This window comes from Schistocerca piceifrons, chromosome 1 (assembly GCF_021461385.2).
Source record: "Schistocerca piceifrons isolate TAMUIC-IGC-003096 chromosome 1, iqSchPice1.1, whole genome shotgun sequence".
NCBI lineage: Eukaryota > Metazoa > Arthropoda > Insecta > Orthoptera > Acrididae > Schistocerca > Schistocerca piceifrons.
In genome coordinates, this window is record NC_060138.1 from 707466707 (window position 1) to 707487717 (window position 21011).

The window sequence follows — 21011 nt, forward strand, 5'->3', positions numbered from 1 at the left end:
TCCAAAAGAGGACGTGATGCAACTTAACTGAAGTTTTAATGTAGGCTGCACCATTCACAGTGGTTCTATGTTCAGAAAAGTCCTCAAATAAAAACCATATATATCTGAGAAGACTGTCACAAGCACTTTTCTAGTGGAATGAGTCACTCTGAATTTTTTTCTTACTGGGGAATCAGTATGTTTCCTCTCCATGGAGGCCTGCTTGGTTTTGAGCATGTAGTGGTATGCCCACAACTCATCACCAGCAACAATTCCTTTCAGAAAGTCATGATCTTCAATGGCTTAACACATTAAGTGATCCAAGCTTGTCATCATTTGCTGACCCTTGTGGTTGGCAGTCAGTTTCTTAGGCACCCAGCAGGCACTAACTTTGCGAAATTTCTGTGTGTAGTGAACATCATACACCGCACCATAGTAAATGTTGAACTGCTGCAGTAAAGTACTGGCATTCTGCGGGATTGCAGCTGTTACTGGTGGCTCGGAGCATGGTGAATGAGCATGGTGAATCAGTAAGGTTCACTGGGCCCTCTTGGGACAATGTGCATCACATGGAGACATTGCTACAGTTAATACAGTTGTCCCCATACACACCATGCATGCCCCTGTGAATTTCACTCAGTGTATGCCCTTTGGCCCAGAAATATCGAACTACACTTTGCTGTTCTTCGCAAGTTTGTGACAGTAACATTCACATCATATTTGTTCCATAGTGGAGGCTTCTCTCACTAGAGCAGCCAATGAAAACAAAACACCCTCTGTAGCACAAACTTCAAACTACATCACCATGAAATTTAAATATTCCAGCTGCAATACCAGGGGAGAAAAAAAATTATTGTGCATTACTTTCCAATCCTACCTCATAGAAATAATCAAATAACACAAACATTAAGTATACATATAAAATATACAGGTCATATAAAGAGAAAAAAAAGATATACATTAGAAAAGCACAAAATATAGGGGAGCCCAACTACAGTTGAATGTCCAGATTGCTAATGTGTTCTACTGCATTTTAGTTAGGAAGCATGCATGAATTTCGAGCAGTGGTCAGTGAAGGCTGTCAGTGCAGAATCTTCAACTATATGTTTTATTGTCTAGTAGCTTCACAATTACACTTGGAAGAAACTATTGTTCCCTGACAATATAACAAGTCAGCACATTTAGCACAGTTTGATTGTATTCTATTTATGGTAGACCAGATTTTGTGAGACTTGCTGAGCCCAGGTGGTGTGGTGGTAAGGCAAGGCGTATTATGAAAGGCAGGGATAGCCTGTTTGGCACTTCTCATTCAACTAGGCTGAATCTGTTTTCATCCAAAATTACTGCTGTCTTTAAGTGTGAATGCTTGGAGTGCAATCTGGTTCTCTTACTGCCAGGGATGTATTGATGGATTTGTAGAAGTGTGTTGTTCTAGATATTTTTGAAGTTTCTAATGACTTATTTCTCTTGGCACAGAAAGGGGCTGGGGGAGCCAGTAGGTTGGGTGGCCCTTATTGTGCCCATTATGAGGTACCTGGTTTGATTTAGTTGGACATCAATATGACTAGTGTCAGCCAAACTGGGGGGGGGGGGGGGGGGGGGTCTTGTACTATTGTTGGATAGACTGGGCCTAAAGCTGAAGTCCAAAGTGACACCTGAAGATTCCCATGAAATGCCAGCAAATTTCCACAAGATGTTGTTATAAGTGCTAAGTTTGATATCTGTGTTTGACAGATGATTTTTGAAACTGAGTAATGCATCCATGGTGACACCTAAATACTTTGGACGTTGATTGTGGGACAGTAGTTTGTTTTCACAGTAAATACTGAATTCTCTGTTGGCTAACTTGTTGTTGAGGTGTAATGTACAGACTTCTGTCTTTGTAGCACTAAGTTGCCATCTCCAATGGAAAAAAGTATTTAACAACAAATTTCAGGTCCTTTGTCAAGGTGTTCTAGTATGAGAGTGTCACAGCCTCCTTTGTACATCTTGTTTATAAACATCTATTTCTGACATTCAATGTAAAGTGGCTAGGAGGTGCTCATCTTTTGTGACCAGCTCATTCATCTATTCTGAACCCATTTATTTTGTCTTGTGAAAAGTCTTGCATACAAGATGCCTGTTAAAGCTGAGGAACTTGCTCAAAGAAAACATAAGCAGGATTTACAGTGTTAATCCCAATAAGACCCTGTATGACTTCCTTTCATCCAATGTGTTAAGTGACTTTCATGTCTAATCACATCCCATAATATCTTTTTCTATCTCTCCTCAAATGAATAACAGCCATATTTGTTAAGAATGTCAATATTCCAATTTTTATTTATGTCCATCTATTCATTTCCACTTAATAACTATGTACTTCTTATGTTTTTATTTGATTGTACATTAATGTGACAATTTTCTAATTTTACAAACAGTTCCAAAACATGAGGAACAATAAGAACAAAATCTAGGTAAGATGAGGGTGATCAAAATGTCAAACTCTTCTTTTCTTTTTTCTTTACATCCATGGTAATTTTAGTAGTATGTATTTTCTTTATTTTTTTGTGCATGAACCAAAGACAATTTATTTTGCATGTGAGATTCATAAAATGCATTTGTACTTACAGTTTCTTTGAATCCTGAGCTTCCCTTGCTTCAGATTCTAGATCTCTGCTCAGCTGTTGTTCATTAACAACTACATTCATCTCCAAAATTTTCTTGTCAAGAGCACCATTTTCTTTTCTGACAGCAGTAATTTTCATGTCTATCTCTTTGGCCATTTTGTCTAATTCTCTTAATTTTTTCTCATATTGCTGCCAATAAATTACTTGCACATTTTAGAAAATTAATTCTTTGACTTGTAAAATTTATGTACATGTACAACAAATTTTATTTTATTTGTTGAGAAATAAATGATGTGTAAGAAACTTACATCTTTAATTATAGCTATTTCCTTATCAACTGGAAGAAGCCCTTTAGTATCACTTTCACCTTTTGCACTTCTTTTAAGATATTCCTGCATTTCCTTTGTCACCTTTAAAATTACAGAACAAAAAAATTTTAGTGCATATTAATGCCTTAAAAAGTAATAATTTTGTGTTGTGTAAGGTACTTTATTTAATTTCATACTATAATAAAACACTGATCATATAGTTAGTCAAATGTATGCCTAATAAGAAATAACATTGATTAAACTTTGTAATTAATGGGTCATTCTGAATGAATGACTCACAATGAAGTGACTACAGTACTATACTTTGGACATGAGTTTAATAATTTGAAGGAATGTGAACTAGGTGTTCAGATTTTATTTTGACAATTGTTAAGCATTGTTGTTCAAAGATTCCAAAAATAAATGCATTTGGAAAGTCTTATGATACTGCTGTAACATAAATTTGAGACACTGACATGAATAACAAAAATAACCTGTGATATGATTGTATAAAAGAGGTTGTTTTCCGAGAACAGAACATTCCATTTCTTTTTGTTTCAACTGCAGCACACGGACAACAAAATTATTCTAACAGGTAACATTGTATTCTTTGAGATTTATTGTGAAAGTTAGTGATGATACTTATATGAAATAATTGTACTGGGAGAAGTGATGTCATTTTTACAACAGTCTGCTCTGGAGTGAAGTGGTGCCTTGTTTTGCAGAAATGAGCCCAATGGACTTAGGATGTGGTGTTTTGTAATACAAAAGAATAAAGGATAATGATATTTAGCTAAAATTTTCTTTATTATTTAATTATGGTACTTTTCTTCCATTACATAATATAATGATAAAATAATGCAGTATAACATTTTAAAACTCAGAGCTACACTCAAATAACCTGTTCTATCTCACTGTGTAAGGCTTGAAGTTTGTATAGCTTTCATTTGGACTGGTGCAGTAAGTTATAAAAATTTTAATGTTACACAGGTATTATCTGATTTATGTAGAAAGCAAATAACTTCTATTTTAATGAGTGGCTGCAAACTCATAATTCAGGTTTAAGAAAAAAATACCATTGTGTCTATGTAGAATCACAGCCTTCCGAAATGCCTTCACAAAAGAATATGAAGTAAATATTCCAGAATTTGAAACATGAAGAGATGCCAACATGAGTAACACAGAAGTAAATATCCTCGGAGTAGTGAAGCAACTTAAATCACTTAATAAAAGCAAGTCTTCTGGTCCAGACTGTATACCAATTAGGTTCCTTTCGGAGTGTGCTGATGCATTAGCTCCATACTTAACAATCATATACAACCGTTAGCTCGACAAAAGATCCATACCCAAAGACTGGAAAGTTGTGCAGGTCACACCAATATTCAAGAAAGGTAAATTACAGGCCCATATCATTAACGTCGATATGCAGCAGGATTTTAGAACATACACTCCTGGAAATTGAAATAAGAACACCGTGAATTCATTGTCCCAGGAAGGGGAAACTTTATTGACACATTCCTGGGGACAGATACATCACATGATCACACTGACAGAACCACAGGCACATAGACACAGGCAACAGAGCATGCACAATGTCGGCACTAGTACGGTGTATATCCACCTTTCGCAGCAATGCAGGCTGCTATTCTCCCATGGAGATGATCGTAAAGATGCTGGATGTAGTCCTGTGGAACGGCTTGCCATGCCATTTCCACCTGGCGCCTCAGTTGGACCAGCGTTCGTGGTGGACGTGCAGTCCACGTGAGACGACGCTTCATCCAGTCCCAAACATGCTCAATGGGGGACAGATCCGGAGATCTTGCTGGCCAGGTAGTTGACTTACACCTTCTAGAGCACGTTGGGTGGCACGGGATACATGCGGACGTGCATTGTCCTGTTGGAACAGCAAGTTCCCTTGCCGGTCTAGGATTGGTAGAACGATGGGTTCGATGACGGTTTGGATGTACCGTGCACTATTCAGTGTCCCCTCGACGATCACCAGTGGTGTACGGCCAGTGTAGGAGATCGCTCCCCACACCATGATGCCGGGTGTTGGCCCTGTGTGCCTCGGTCGTATGCAGTCCTGATTGTGGCGCTCACCTGCATGGCGCCAAACACACATACGACCATCATTGGCACCAAGGCAGAAGCGACTCTCATCGCTGAAGACGACATGTCTCCATTCGTCCCTCCATTCACGCCTGTCGCGACACCACTGGAGGCGGGCTGCACGATGTTGGGGCGTGAGCGGAAGACGGCCTAACGGTGTGTGGGACCGTAGCCCAGCTTCATGGAGACAGTTGCGAATGGTCCTCGCCGATACCCCAGGAGCAACAGTGTCCCTAATTTGCTGGGAAGTGGCGGTGCAGTCCCCTACGGCACTGCGTAGGATCCTACGGTCTTGGCGTGCATCCGTGCGTCGCTGCGGTCCGGTCCCAGGTCGACGGGCACATGCACCTTCCGCCGACCACTGGCGACAACATCGATGTACTGTGGAGACCTCACGCCCCACGTGTTGAGCAATTTGGCAGTACGTCCACCCGGCCTCCCGCATGCCCACTATACGCCCTCGCTCAAAGTCCGTCAACTGCACATACGGTTCACGTCCACGCTGTCGCGGCATGCTACCAGTGTTAAAGACTGCGATGAAGCTGCGTATGCCACGGCAAACTGGCTGACACTGACGGCGGCGGTGCACAAATGCTGCGCAGCTAGCGCCATTCGACGGCCAACACCGCGGTTCCTGGTGTGTCCGCTGTGCCGTGCGTGTGATCATTGCTTGTACAGCCCTCTCGCAGTGTCCGGAGCAAGTATGGTGGGTCTGACACACCGGTGTCAATGTGTTCTTTTTTCCATTTCCAGGAGTGTATATTGTGTTTGAACATAATGAATTACCTTGAAGAAAACGGTCTATTGACACAAAGTCAACATGGGTTTGGAAAACATCGTTCTTGTGAAACACAACTAGCTCTTTATTCACATGAAGTGCTGAGTGCTATTGACAAAGAATTTCAGATTGATTCCGTATTTCTGGATTTCCAGAAGGCTTTTGACAGTGTACCACACAAGCGGCTCATAGTGAAATTGCGTGCTTATGGAATGTTGTCTCAGTTATGTGAATGGATTTGTGATTTCCTGTCAGAGAGATCACAGTTCGTAGTATTTTGACGGAATGTCATGGAGTAAAACAGAAGCGATTTCTGGCGTTCCCCAAGGTAGTGTTATAGGCCCTTTGCTGTTCCTTATCTATATAAATGATTTGGGAGACAATCTGAGCAGTCGTCTTTGGTTGGTTGCAGATGACACTGTCATTTATTGACTAATACAGTCATCAAAAGATCAAGACAAACTGCAAAACGATTTAGAAGAAATATCGGAATGGTGTGAAAAGTGGCAGTTGACCTTAAATAATGAAAAGTGTGAGGTCATCCACATGAGTGCTAAAAGGAACTTGTTAAACTTCGGTTACACAAAAAATCAGTCTAATCTAATTGCCGTAAATTCAACTAAATACTGAGGTATTACAATTAAGAACAACTTTAATTGGAAGGAACAAATAGAAAATGTTGTGGGGAAGGCTAACCAAAGACTGCTTTTTATTGGCAGAACACTTCGAAAATGCAACAGACCTACTAAGGAGACTGCCTACACTATGCTTGTCCGTCCTCTTTTAGAATACTGCTACACAGTGTGGGAGCCTTACCAGATAGGACTGACGGAGTATATTGAAAGAGTTCAAAGAAAGGCAGCATATTTTGTATTATCACAAAATATGGGAGAGATTGTCACAGAAATGTTACAGGATTTGGCATGGACATCATTAAAAGAAAGGCATTTTTCATTGCAACGGAATCTTCTCACGGAATTCCGATCCGATCACCAACTTTCTCCTCCAAATGCAAAAATGTTTTGTTGACACTGACTTACATAGGGAGGAACGATCACCAAGGTAAAATAAGGGAAATCGAAGCTCGTACGGAAAGATATAGGTGTTCATTCTTTCCACACACTATACGAGATTGGAATAATAGAGAAATTGTGAAGGTGGTTCAATGAACCCTCTGCTAGACACTTATTAAATGTGATTTGCAGAGTATCCATGTAGATGTAGATGTAGAATAGTGACTGCTGTATTGTACACTTGTTTTTGTTCCTTTTAGACACAGTTACAGAACATGTTTGCAATCATACTAGAGTATGGACTTGCATCTCATATGTGTCTAAGATGTGCAGATTTTAAAGGTGGTGAATGTGTGGTAGGAACATGTGATGACTGAAAACAAATTCTGTCATTGTGCCTTAAAGAAATAAAATCAAGTGCATCACTATTCAGTGGCTGGGTAATATTGATCCACGTGCACTTTAGATATGGCAAAGTAATGTTAGACATGGCTTGAAATGTGACTTTATGATGGACATTCTAAATAGACGTTGTATTATGCGAACACTGTTGGTTTTTGCAGAATGATGCTTGTGGCAGTGACATTGCCTTTATGAACAGACAGTATTGTCATCGGTTTAGAACTGAACTGCTTTACATAAACTATGAATTTAATATTACTCATTTTCTGGACTATGGTATATGAGGTATGGCTAAAACACTGACCACCAATGTGGAAGCTGTGAACTGTGTTGCTACATAAGTGACTGTTTTTATGGGAACAGTATTATTGTGAACCATGAAAATTGACAGTAGATGGACTGTCTAACTTCGAAATTGGTAAATTATAGCAAATGGAATGTTAAACACGATGTATGGACTGTGCCAAAGCATCATGTGTGAAAGTTTCAGTTGAACTAATATGACCCTCAGGTGCTGCATAAACAGGTACTTCGTTCTGGCCTACAACAAGTGGATGCTATGCAACTTATTACCACTGCCAGCTGAAACAGGATGTAAGGAAGGAGGATATATTAATGGCAAGGACACGACTGGATGAATTTATAGGACTCATATCAGAAACTTCAAACTGCTTTTACTGCTGTCACCACATCATGCTGACCCAAAACAGATAAGACTCAAAACCATTCCTCTCTTCAAGAAACTCACAATGGTAAACAATTTAATTTCCTTTTGCTTTGTAATAGACTATCTCTTAATGTTTCTCTCTCTAAATAAAAATAGCATATTGTAAAGACTGTTCACCTTCAGTGATTGTTGACCTCATCACCAATAGTAGTTATTGTCATCATTTATTTGTTTTTGCTTTTCACTGTATTTGTACTATCGTTGCATGCATTGTATGTGTCTTTATGATGGGTGTGCTTTGAAGTGCACATACAGTTGTTTAGGCAGGAGAATTTATGTGATGTACTGTGAAATGTGGCCAGACATGTAAGTTGTGGCATCCACCATCAAACTTATTTACCCTGACCAATTACAAAGAAGTAGCTTATTTGCCATTGTTTTAAGTTAGCGTGTTGGAGGGAACTTATAACGTTATTTGTTTATGGTTCATTTAAATTTTTATAATTTTTTTTTTGCTTTACAATTTTCGCATATTGGTACTATATTTTCTGCAGATGTAAAGTGAAGTGTGCTATACTGGAGTTTGAAGTTCTTTGCATTATATGTGATCAATGTATGTAAAATACTATGTAAATTGTTTATTATATTCAATAATTTTCTAATGACATTTTGTATTTAAAAATATTTGTGTATATAAATTGTTCATGTTGATGTAAATTTGACAATTTAAGAAATGGTCACACTTAGGCACAATGTAAGAAATAGGTGTTACATAAAAGCTAGTGTGCTTTTGTTTGAAACGAAAGTGGCTCTGGGGAGTGGAAATGGTGACAAGGGTGAATTGGTGTGCTACCTAGAGCAAGCATGGGAAATAAGTCACACACTCTGTAGGCAGCAGTGACTGAGGCAACATCTTTGTGTAGCAGGAGAAACTTTGCCTGCAAATTTGCACAAAAATAGCTCGGATGAAGACTGCAAACAGCTTACGGCATAGCTGCGAGTTGTTGGGCTACTGTATGTAAAACTGAACAATGTCAAGAAGAAAAATTGAGTCCATACAGCAAGATACTTGCAGGTCACCCTGTGGGTAATGTTGCCATCATAATTGTTCACCACACCCAAGCCTATAGCCACCAGATAAGATGTTTTTGTATTTTTACTTTTTCACAGTGTGAACCATTAATTCAACTGTGTTTTATTAATTATTATTGAACTTCAAAGAAACTGGTTCACCCTGTTATTTCATCCTAATCATACACCTATATAGGGTTCCTTCCTGGCATTTGATTAATCCGAGTATCCTATTTTACAGACTTATGAAGTGACAAGTTAATATAAAGAGGTACCATTCAAATTGTTTTAGAGTAAATAACAAAATAGTTTTCTGAACTATTGTAAAGTGTTACAGTAAAAGTTTGCTTACACAAAATTCAGTCTGAGTGAAGCCAAGTTACTAAAATCTGTTAAATGACTGTACAGAATTAGTTCAAAGAGTAATAGTTTTTGAAGGTAAATTCCAATAAGAAAGAGGTTCTCTTGAAGTGAAATGTGCAGTATAAAAAGTGTGTGCTTTCATATCAAAGTATTTTAGTATTTAAGTTTGTTGATTATGAAAAGTGCTTTTCTAAAGGTCCCCCCTGGCCAAACTGTTTTAGCTTCTTTGAAGTTACCTTCTGGGCTTTTACTCTTTTAAAACATAATATATAAGGGTGTAGTCCAACATTGTTTAAGTGGAGTAATCTTTATTTGAAGAAACAAATTAAACAGCAGCGAGAAAGCAGGCAAAATTCATATTTCTGCTTTTCCAGTACTTCACTGTTTCATTGCCTGGTTAGGCTGGCGACCATTAGTACATGTTGTAAACCACTAAATGAACTTGTAACTGAGCTATCCTAGTTTCACTATACTATTATTCATAATGCATTCATATCTAACCACTCAGTAAGATCTTAGGAAAAGAAGTGAATAGTCTGATTTACTTATCCATTTGACACAACACATTGTCAAATCCAGTAAAAAGAGTAACTCTATTTATTAGCTTTCCCTATTAATGGTACTATACTCCCATAGTGCACTTTATTTGGAAACTGAACTAAATGTCAGTAAGAGAGTTATACATGGCAACATAGGGAGAGGGTTTTCTGTTATTTAGGTAAAAGCATACTAAATTACAATAGTAGTGGTAGGATTATACATGCCGCCTGGTGAATGGATCTTTTCCAGCTGTTAAGAGTCCATAAGCAGTTAAGCACAATTATACATTTTACAGACACGTAGGATTCTTTTGGAAGAAGCATAAAGGTCTCAGGGGCATGAATTTGTTAAAGCAGTAAGAGAAAGGTACAACAGTATAAATTATTATGTATGTGGTTTAAAAAATTGTTAAAAACAGACAAAGATAAGTATATGCAGTATAGAGAAGTAATGCAGGAGGATAAGAGTGATGACACTTATGTAAACAGTGATCAGGAGTAGGACAGAGAGGAATCAAATTTGCTGATGAAAAAGCAGGTAGAAAATATTGATTTGGGGAATGAGACCTCTATGCTATTAAGCCCATCTCAGATTAAGAAAGAAGTATATTCAGAGGAGGAAGACAAGAGGGTAGACAATAATCAACAAAATGGACAACAACTGATAGATTTGTATGCATTACTACACAGTATGCATAAACAGCTGATAGCACAAAATAAGAACACTTCAATATTAAGTGAACAAATGCAGGCTCAAAATGAAAAACTTGGAAATCAGAATAAAATTAGTCGGGAACAGGCTAAAAACATTGCCAGTATAAATGAAAAACTTAAGAAATGGAGTGAACAAATGGAAAGGAATAACCAAAGTTAGAAAAAGTTAATAATAAAATAGGTTTTCTGGCTGAGGAACTTATTAACATGAAGAAAGATGTGAAAAATTCAGGTGAAACTGTTAATAAAATACAGGCAGAAATTGTGGACATTAATGACAGGTTTGAAATCAAAATACAGGAACAGGTTGAACCTATGGTAAGAGTCAAAGGTCGAGGAAAAGATTTCCCATGTTAAGAAAACAACAATGGAAGTGAGTGAAGAACAGATTTCTCAACAAAGAATGACTGTTCAAGAGAGAGAGAAAAACCTAGAAAGAAAAGTGGAGCATTGTGAAGAGAAGTGTCGCAATAACACTTCCAGTATAGAATAAAAAGTTTGTGACCTAAAAAGAAAGATTACATGTAATGGCCCTTATACGGTACACAGAACACCAATTCGCAAGGTACTAGAGGGTGAAGAAAAATTTGACCTTCACCGAAAACACAGTGGATTACCCCCTGTGGATTGTATTAAGAACTGTGAAAGGCTATTTCATGAAAATATCACACATCAGAAAAAAATAAATATCGTAATTAAGTGGTTTAGCTGGAGATGCTAAACAATGGGGAATTAACTTAGGTACTGAATCAATGACCTTCAGTGAATTTAGACAGAAATTCTTACATGAGTATTGGTCCAAGCAGATACAAAATAGCCTCTGGGATGAGTTTATAATGATGAGAATGTTACATGATAAAGGCCAAATGAAAATGAAAGAATTTTGTGAGTCATGGTACAGGAGATCGGCTCACTTCAGGAATTGAAGGCGTTATTCTGAGATCATGGGAACTCTGGAAGAAATTACCAGAAGACTCCAAAACATATGTGGGCAGTAACTACCATATTTTTTCTGCATTTTTAGAAAAAGTGATTGACGAAGAGCACTGGTGAGAAAACAAATTCCGTCAGAATAATAACTGCTGGAATGAAAGAAATGATAGGAATGGCAGCAGTGATGAGCAGAATAATAACCAGTATCATGTTAATACTGTTCAAAGAGAAAGAGGCAAAGGAAAATCTTCCTATAACTATCACGGAAGAGGAATAGACCGTGAAATAACTCCCATAGGGAGGAGTTAAACTAAATAAAATGAACGCTGAGGGTCGGATGGATGTGGGAATAAGATGCAGGAGGCCAAAATGCAAGAAATATTCTCAACATAGACAGAGAAGCTTTGATACACTGCAGTACCCGTACAGTGCAGATGAGAGGCCGGGCACTAGGCCTGCTGTGACAAATGGTACAGCAGGTGAATCACAGTCGGCTAGCAACAGACATATTTCATGTGTTGGCAAGTCACTGCAGCAGACCACTGTAGCGAGAATTAATTCAATAGCAGTGCACATGGTGAGTGACATCACAGGGCAATCAGCTGAGGCTGTGAGTAAGCCAGTAGGCAGGGCATCGCCTGCTGTAATCAGTTCAGAGGCTACGGACAGACAACATGCAATAACTGGGATGGAGGAGAGTTTGTACAGAATTGATAATTGGCATATACAGATGAGTCATCTGTATGATGGTATAAAGCAGTGTAACAAAAAGGAAGATAGCATTAAAATAACTGGAAAGGAGGTAAAGGAGAAAGGTTTATTGTCTGTAGCCGCTCAGAGTATATGAGCTGCCAATACAATTAAGTTAAAAAGCACTATGCAGAGGACACGTGTCACTAATGTTAGAGAAAATGAAGAGGTCATAAGCAGACATGAAGTAGAAGATGCATATTTACACTTTGCTGAAGAATCATTCGTTACAACGAATCTGCGGCTAATGTTTCAGTCATTTATAAGCCTCGTTTGCAGGAAAACGAACTTGCACGATTGATATAAACCCACAAAGATTATAATGCTTAAATTAGTGGAGGCATATGATCTCAGGGAAGATAAGGAAGACAGTTCTGATGAAGATGAACTACCAATGCAGGAAAACCATCTGCCTGCTACAAAAGATAAACAAGAGCAAGTCATTACTATAGAATTACAAGACTAGAGTTCTCAAAGAAATTGAGAAGGGGTTTCATGTTAGAAGCTGACAGTGGTAGCGAAGATGCCGACTTAAATGAAAATGATGAAATCAATCAATCTTGTGATTCAAAATTGGAGGAAACAAAGCTTTCTGAGAAACTCTGTCTGATAGAAATGAGAATGCCAGAGAATGAAAATATGCCATGTGAAAAGTTGCTGAAACTGGACAGAAAACAGGAAAACATAGTTAGTCAAGAGGAAATAAAATCTGTAAATGATGAGAGCTGCGAAGAAGCAGTAATGTCAATACAAGATCCAGAAGACATAACGGATCCTAAGAAAAAGGAACCACCAGACGAAACAATTAGTAAACAGCAACAACTAAAGATTGTAAAGGATTTTGTGATCAGAAAGAAGAAAGAACCAGCCAAAATTAGAGCATTATTGGACACCGGTTCCCAGATTAGTGTGATATCTCAATCCTTCTACAAGTACATTAAACAAAAACAAGGAGTAGTAGTAATGTCTGTACATGGAATCAGAATACTGGGCATGACTGGAAGTGAAAACAAACCAATTAAGACGCAAATTTTGACAGAATTTGTAATAAAAGGTTGTCCTTTTAGACATGATTTTCTGGTGATTTCAGAACTTACCACCAAAACAATTATGGGCATAGATTGGCTACAGAAACAACAGGTATTCATCAACTGTGCAAATGAGTTTGTTTGTGTCATGAGTGAGGAAGGGACTGTTAACATAGAGTTTGAAGAAACCGATGAAGAACCTGAACCGGAATTTCAATCTGGAGATAGATACCAATAATGAAGGATCATCATAATTGTTTGAAGGTTATCACGTAAGAAGTATCAAAAGCTTAGACCAGATGTTAGAAGAATTTCGCAAAATTGTCACTGATATACCGTATCTGGATTCCGTTCAGACAAATGGGTTACTGAAAATATTGGATCAAAATTACAGTGTGTTTTCAGATAATCCTGGTAGAATGTAAGATTTTGAGTATTACATGGAAATTATACCACAAAAACCATTTTTCGTTTACCCATATCCACTAACAAAAGCAAGAAAACAGGCCGTTCAAGCTGAAATTGACAAAATGCTTGAATGGGGAGTTATAGAGCATAGCAACAGTGAATACACTACTCAACTAATTATTGTAAGTAAGAAAGGATGGTTGGGTAAGAGTGGCAATTGATGCCAGGACTTTAAAGAAGATAGTGAAGAGGGAAACAGATCATCCTGAGTCATTACACGAAATATTGAAAAGATTCTATGATATCAAATATTTATCCAGGTTAGATCTGATGGTTGGGTACAGGCAAATTGCGTTGGATGTGTTTCAAGAAAATATACAGCTTTTCTTTTTGCTAGAAATAGTTATCATTACAAGAGCGTACCATTTGCTTTAAATACATTAGTTTCTGTGTTCATACATGCTTTGGATTGGATTTTAGGAAAGGAACTAAGCTGTAGACACACAATTTATGTGGATGATTTGTTGATAGCTTCCCAAGAATGGAAGGAACATAGTGATTTATTGGAATGAGCATTTGTTGCATTACAGAAAGGAGGAATGACACTGAAGTTTAAGAAATGTTAACAAGGAGAAAAGAAATCAAAACTTTTGGGACATATTATTACCACAGAAGGGACAGAAAAGGACCCTGAGAAGCCAAAAGCTATTGAAGGGTGTACCCCTCCAAAGAACAGGAATGGTTAAAAGCATATTTAAGACTATGTGGGTTTTATAGAAAATTTGTAAAAGGGCAAGTTTTGACTAGTAAAGCTTTAAATAATTTGTTACAAAAGAACAGTGCATTCATTTGGACTGCTGAATGCTATAGGGATTTTGAAAAAATAAAAATGAAAAGATAACATATTACATCACCCTGACTTGTCACTGCCATTCCACATGAGTACAGATAGCAGCAACTGTGGGACTGGAGTGGAAATCTTTCAGAAAGTGGAATCTGATGGGGAAACTGTTCACAAAACCATTTCATTTGCAAGAAGGACATTAACAAAATATGAACAAAATTATATTATCCCAGAAGAGGGGAGAAGGCATCCATTCTTTCCCACCTCCATAGTGAACTGAATATTTGGGTGGATTGAATTCAGGTGTTCCAAAATCCGGTTTGAATTCTCACTACCATGAGGCCAAACAACAAAAGTTCATCTACATCTCTGAAAAAACACGCAGGTTTCAAGGTGGCTGACTCCTCAAAGCCCTCCATAAACAAATTGGCCACAATAAGTGACAACAGGCTTCCCATTGCAACTCCATCAGTCTGTTTGTAGTACTGATCATTGAATAAAAAGTAAGTGGAAGTCAGCATATGTTGAAACAAATTTGTTAACTCGACACCAAACTTAACCTCAATTAGCTGCAACAAATCAGAGAGAGGAATGCGAGTGACATTAAGTGTTATTAAGGAAGCTGTTGAAATTAAACTACCTAACAACCTTATAAACAGAGATGGTGGAATTTGTTTAAATGCTGCTTGGAATCCGAATCTGTCTCTCATCAAAAAACAGAGGGACAGAGTTAGTGCTACCTCACCAGTTGATTAATAGTCACTATCGATATTTCTGATGTTGGTTATCTTTGGTTGTGTGTTGACTCTGCGGTTACTTGTTCTGTGTGTGGTATCTTCCTTGTTTCTCCTCTGTGAACTGAGGTATTAAATTCCCTTGCACATTGCTTCCTCCTTGCAATTGTGCCTTGAAAATGGCAGAGTGTGCTCCTGTTGAAATATTGGCAGTGGTCGACGACGTCAACTGGCAGCAAACCCGTAAGTTATTTGAACAATCAATTCACCAGGAAATGTTAAGGTCTCACATTGTTTACCTCTTTGGGGAGGAAATATGTTGTTGCTTGCAGAGGTTGGATAATCTTCGCATCAGTAGAGTAAGGTTGGAATGTGCATTATCGTTTTTATTGAAGTGTGAAAATCATAGTGTGGTTCTAACGTTAGCTGAGGTTGTGCGTCATATTAATTCTCCTGCCGACAATCACATCAAGCAAGGCGCTGGTTTAGCTCTTGTTCATGGAAGGGTCCAATATACTTGCTGTCAATTAGATTTTGTTTCTAAAGAATTATTTCACGTTCATTTAATGATGGCATTTAATGTTTCTAAATTTTCTTGGGGTTGGGTGGACAGTGCCTCTTGGTCACAGTATGACTGGGAATTTCAGTCTGTAACTGCTCATCATTTGGCAAAGTTTGCACGTTTCCTTGGCTCAGTGTCTAATTCTAATTCTCGACGCTCTGTGATCAATCTTACGGAGAAAATGTTTGACAACGCAGCTTTGTCTGTGCTGGGGAAAGGTTTGAATTTCACACCAACACCTAAGAGTTTGCCAGTAGTTGATTTTATTAGTTGTATTGAACAGACTGTTTATAAACTACCTTCCGAGGCTGCGGAAGAGGTTAGGAGGGAAGCTTATTATGTGTTGACTGGAGCCTGTGCACCCAAGTGTAACATTACAGCAGCTGAAGCAGCTGCTTTACGTTCACTCAGAATGGATCCTGATATTGTTATTTTACCTGCGTACAAGGGAAATGCCATGGTTTTGTTGAACAAGCTTGATTACATTCAAAAGATGCAGTGTATACTTTCTGATTCAGCATATTGCAAAATCAGTGCTGACTTACTAAGAGTGTTGAGAGAAAGACTAATAACCCCCTGAAGAAAAGTGCTTTGTCACAGGAGACTATCAAGAGTCTTAATTCTTACCGTGCTTTATCACCTAGATTATATGGCCTCCCTAAGGTCTTTAAAGAGGCTGTCCTGTTGAGGCCTATTGTTTCTAATATTGGTGCTCTGACATATCGTGTAGCTAAACGTCTTGCTAGTTTGTTGAGCCCACTAGTAGGTAGGTGTGAACATCACATTAAGAACTCTGCAGATTTCTTACATAGATTGCGGGGATTGCGTCTGAATGACTCTGATATTTTAGTCAGTTTTGATGTGGTTTCTCGTTTCACTCGCGTTCCTCTCTCTGATTTGTTACATCTAATTGAGGTTAAGTTTGGTGTCGATTTAACAAATTTGTTTTGACATGTGCTGACTTCCAACTTCCACTTACTTTTTATTCAATGGTCAGTACTACAAACAGACTGATGGAGTTGCAATGGGAAGCCCGTTGTCACCTATTGTGGCCAATTTGTTTATGGAGGACTTTGAGGAGTCAGCGACCTTGAAACCTGCGTGTTTTTTCAGATATGTAGATATAATTTTGTTGTTTGGCCTCATGGTAGTGAGAATTTAAACTGGTTTTTGGAACACCTGAATTCAATCCACCTGAATATTCAGTTCACTATGGAGGTGGAAAAGAATGGATGCCTTCCCTTCCTTGATGTGTCGGTCAGAAGGAAGACTAATGGTACGTTGGGACATTCTGTTTATTCAAAACCTACTCACACTGACTTGTACCTGCGAGCTGATAGTTGTCACCATCCAGGTCAGCATGAAGGAGTACTTCATACCTTGGTTCACAGGGCCCATGTTATCTCAGATCCTGAAAGTTTGGTGTCTGAGCTACCACATCTCGAAATCACCTTTTGTCAGAATTGTTATAGTGAGAGGCAGATCAAACATGTGTTGCGCTATCAGCCTTCTGTGTACGGGTGAGGGATGATAGCAACGAAGTGGCACCTAAGTCTACGGCCTTTTTGCCTTACACAGGAAGCATTTCCAACAGGATTGGTCATATTTTGTGGAAATATGATGTGAAATGTGTTTTTTGACCACCTTCTAAGATTAAGGCCCTGTTGGCGTCTGTAAAAGATGATCTTGGTTTGCGTAAGGCTGGTGTCTATTGTATTCCTTGCAGTTGTGGCATGTCATATATTGGTCAGACAGTCAGGACTGCGGAAGACTGGTGTATTTAAAATAAGCATCAGACATGCTTACAACAGCCGAGAGATTCTGGCTTGCACGTCCAGCTATTGGGATAGTGTTATTAAGGAAGCTGTTGAAATCAAACTATCAAGCATCCTTATAAACAGAGATGGTGGATTTTGTTTAAATGCTGCTTGTAATCTGGCTCTGTCTCTCATCAAAACACAGAGAGACAGGATTAGTGCTACCTCACGTGTTGATTAATAGTCACTATTGATAGTTCTGATGTTGGTTACCTTTGGTTGTGTGTTGACTCTGTGGTTACTTGTTCTGTGTGTGGTATCTTTCTTGTTTCTCCTGTGCCAATTGAGGTATTAAATTCCCTTGCACATTGCTTCCTCCTTGCAGTTGTGCCTTGAGAATGGCAGGGTGTTCTCCTGTCGAAATATTGGCAGTGGTCAGCGATGTCACCCGGCAGCAAAACCGTAAGTTATATGAACATTCAATTCGCTGGGAAAAGTTAGGTCACACATTGGGAGTAATGCTTTGAAAAAGCTCACAGACTGTTTAAAGTCATGTGATGTTTGTCAAAGGGTTAAAGTGGCCAACAATACCAACAGGGGTACTATGCAGAGTCTCAAACCATTAGATAGCTTAGAACTATTCTCCGTGGACCTATAAGGGCCTCTGCCTAAAACCACCTGAAATTTCACCTACATTCGAGTTATTTTAGATATATTTTCAAAATTTATTAAACTGTATTCAATCAGGAAAGTCACAGCTAAAGCAGTTTTCCACAAAATGTTGGAATACTTTAATGAGATAGGGATACCAAGGAGAGTACTATCTAACAATGGTCTGCAATCTATTGCAAAATTATGGTTAGAAGGAATGGAGCAAAAAGGAATACAGGTAACACACATTTCAGCCTACCATTCATCTAGTAATCTAGCAGGATGCTATACGCGAGAATTAGGAAGACTATGCAGGACATACAGTCACCACAATCATAGAACTTGATAGAAGTGCTAGAATACCCACCCAGTAAAGAAATGGATTTGGTAAAGAAAAAGGAAATGGTGAGAGAACTAAGTAAATGAAAAGCAGAAGCAAGACCCAAAAGGCATGATGAAAAGGTAAAATTTTCAAAATTTAACATTGGTGAGCTGGTACTTATTAAAGCTTGTGAAAAATCTAGTGAGGTAAATCACAAGATTTCAAAATTTCAAAATGTTTACTATGGTCCATTTTTAAATTCAAGGAGTACTGGTGGGTGCTTTGAAACGATTAATTTCTACCATCTGGGAAGCAGAAGTTATTCCTGAGGAATGGAAGGGAGCAATCATATGTCCCATATTCAAGAAGGGAGATGCTACTCATGTATCCAACTACCGAGGGATTTCGTTACTTGAAATTGGCTACAAAGTTTTTACAACACTGCGACTAAACCGCATGAAACCACTGGCTGAAGGAATTGTAGGGACCTATCAATGTGGGTTCGTTGCTGGACGATCGACAATTGATCACATATTTACTCTGAGGCAGTTGATAGAAAAATTCTACGAATTCAATAAGGATCTACACCTCATCTTCATCGATTTTCGACAAGCTTATGACAGCATTGACCGCGCCACGTTATGGGAAACGTTAGAGGAACTTGGCATCCCATCAAAATACATCCGCTTAATTGCTGCTTGCTACTCTCAGTCTACGGCCCAAGTGCGGTTTGGTAATCAACTATCACCATCATTCAGTATACAAAATGGATTGAGACAAGGAGATCCATTGGCGCCAATATTATTCAATTTGGCCCTGGAAAAAGTAAGCCGTGACACTTGTCGAACCAGAGAGATGGAGATGGTGGGAGCAGACACAATCTTGGCATTTGCTGATGATGTTGTGATCCTTGGCGACACTCTAGAGCAAGTACGCAGGGATACTTCCCGATTCCTCCACAATGCAGAGAAAATTGGGCTGGTGGTGAACGAGGAAAAAACTAAATATCTTGTTGTATCACGCCGCCGAGATCTCCCTCCTTCCATTGATGTCGACAGGCATACCTTCGAACGAGTTGAAGAGTTCAAGTACCTGGGCTCCATACTAACAAATAGAAGTGAAGTAACGAAAGAAGTACAGCAACGTATAACAAATGCTAATCGCATGTTCTTTAGCCTGAACAATCTTTTCAGATCTCGGCTGATATCGCAGAAGAACAAGATCCACCTATACACGACACTGGTGAGACCAGTACTTTTATACGGCTGTGAAACTTGGGCAACATCAGCAACAGCAGAAGAAGCAATATGTGCATTTGAAAGGAAGGTACTTCGGAAGATATATGGACCCATCTACAATGCCATGGAAGGTAAATGGGAACGAAGAAAAAAAGAAGATTTATACCAGCGGTATGGAAAGCCACACATTGGACGAATATTGGCGCAGAAGAGACTCCAATGGTTTGGCCACATCCTACGGGCAGACGGATCCCTTCCAAACAGAGTCCTCCACTCTCAACCCACAGGAAAACGCCCTAGAGGACGCCCAAGAACTCGATGGAAGGATAGGATAACAACGATCCTAAAAGAAGTGGAACCAGCAGCCGTGGAGGAGGACGCCAACGACCGGATGAGATGGACTGCCATCTGCAACAGCTCCCTCCTCTCGTGTAATTGACAGACACTGCGTGTGTGTTTTTTTTTGTTTTTTTGTTTCTGTAATGTATCCCTCTTGCCTTTTAAACCTTTGATTGAATGCCCTGTTTATTTTTTCGTTTTTCTTTAAGCTGTAATGTACATATGTAACTTTTACTACTGTATAGAGTACTTTTGTAAGTCTTTTTGTCTTTACTTTTCTCCTTTTGTTCTTCTTGCTGTAGGCCTTAAAGGCCCGATAAGGCAATAAATGATGATGATGAAGGAGTACCACACCCTAATGCATAATTTCTGGTTTATCCTAAGTCCAGAAAACCACAAGCAACTAGAAACATTGTTGATCTAATGATGTATATAGCCAGAAATGTGTAAAACTTGTAACTATTATTATTATCCAGTGTCTGTAATACACTCCTGGAAATTGAAATAAGAACACCGTGAATTCATTGTCCCAGGAAGGGGAAACTTTATTGACACATTCCTGGGGTCAGACACATCACATGATCACACTGACAGAACCACAGGCACATAGACACAGGCAACAGAGCATGCACAATGTCGGCACTAGTACAGTGTATATCCACCTTTCGCAGCAATGCAGGCTGCTATTCTCCCATGGAGACGATCGTAGAGATGCTGGATGTAGTCCTGTGGAACGGCTTGCCATGCCATTTCCACCTGGCGCCTCAGTTGGACCAGCGTTCGTGCTGGACGTGCAGACCGCGTGAGACGACGCTTCATCCAGTCCCAAACATGCTCAATGGGGGACAGATCCGGAAATCTTGCTGGCCAGGGTAGTTGACTTACACCTTCTAGAG

At 39.0% G+C, this 21011-nt stretch overlaps 1 protein-coding gene across 1 annotated transcript in view; it reads right to left on the reverse strand.

The window, feature by feature from the left end:
- The window catches only part of LOC124770136 (cilia- and flagella-associated protein 43), a 216912-nt gene that overhangs the window by 19386 nt on the left and 176515 nt on the right, over positions 1-21011 (reverse strand). Inside the window, exons 14-15 of the mRNA XM_047249188.1 lie at positions 2894-2995; positions 2587-2774 (exon numbers count right to left, since the gene is read on the reverse strand). Coding sequence (XP_047105144.1) covers positions 2587-2774; positions 2894-2995 — 290 coding nt within the window. The remainder of the gene's footprint in view (positions 1-2586; positions 2775-2893; positions 2996-21011) is intronic.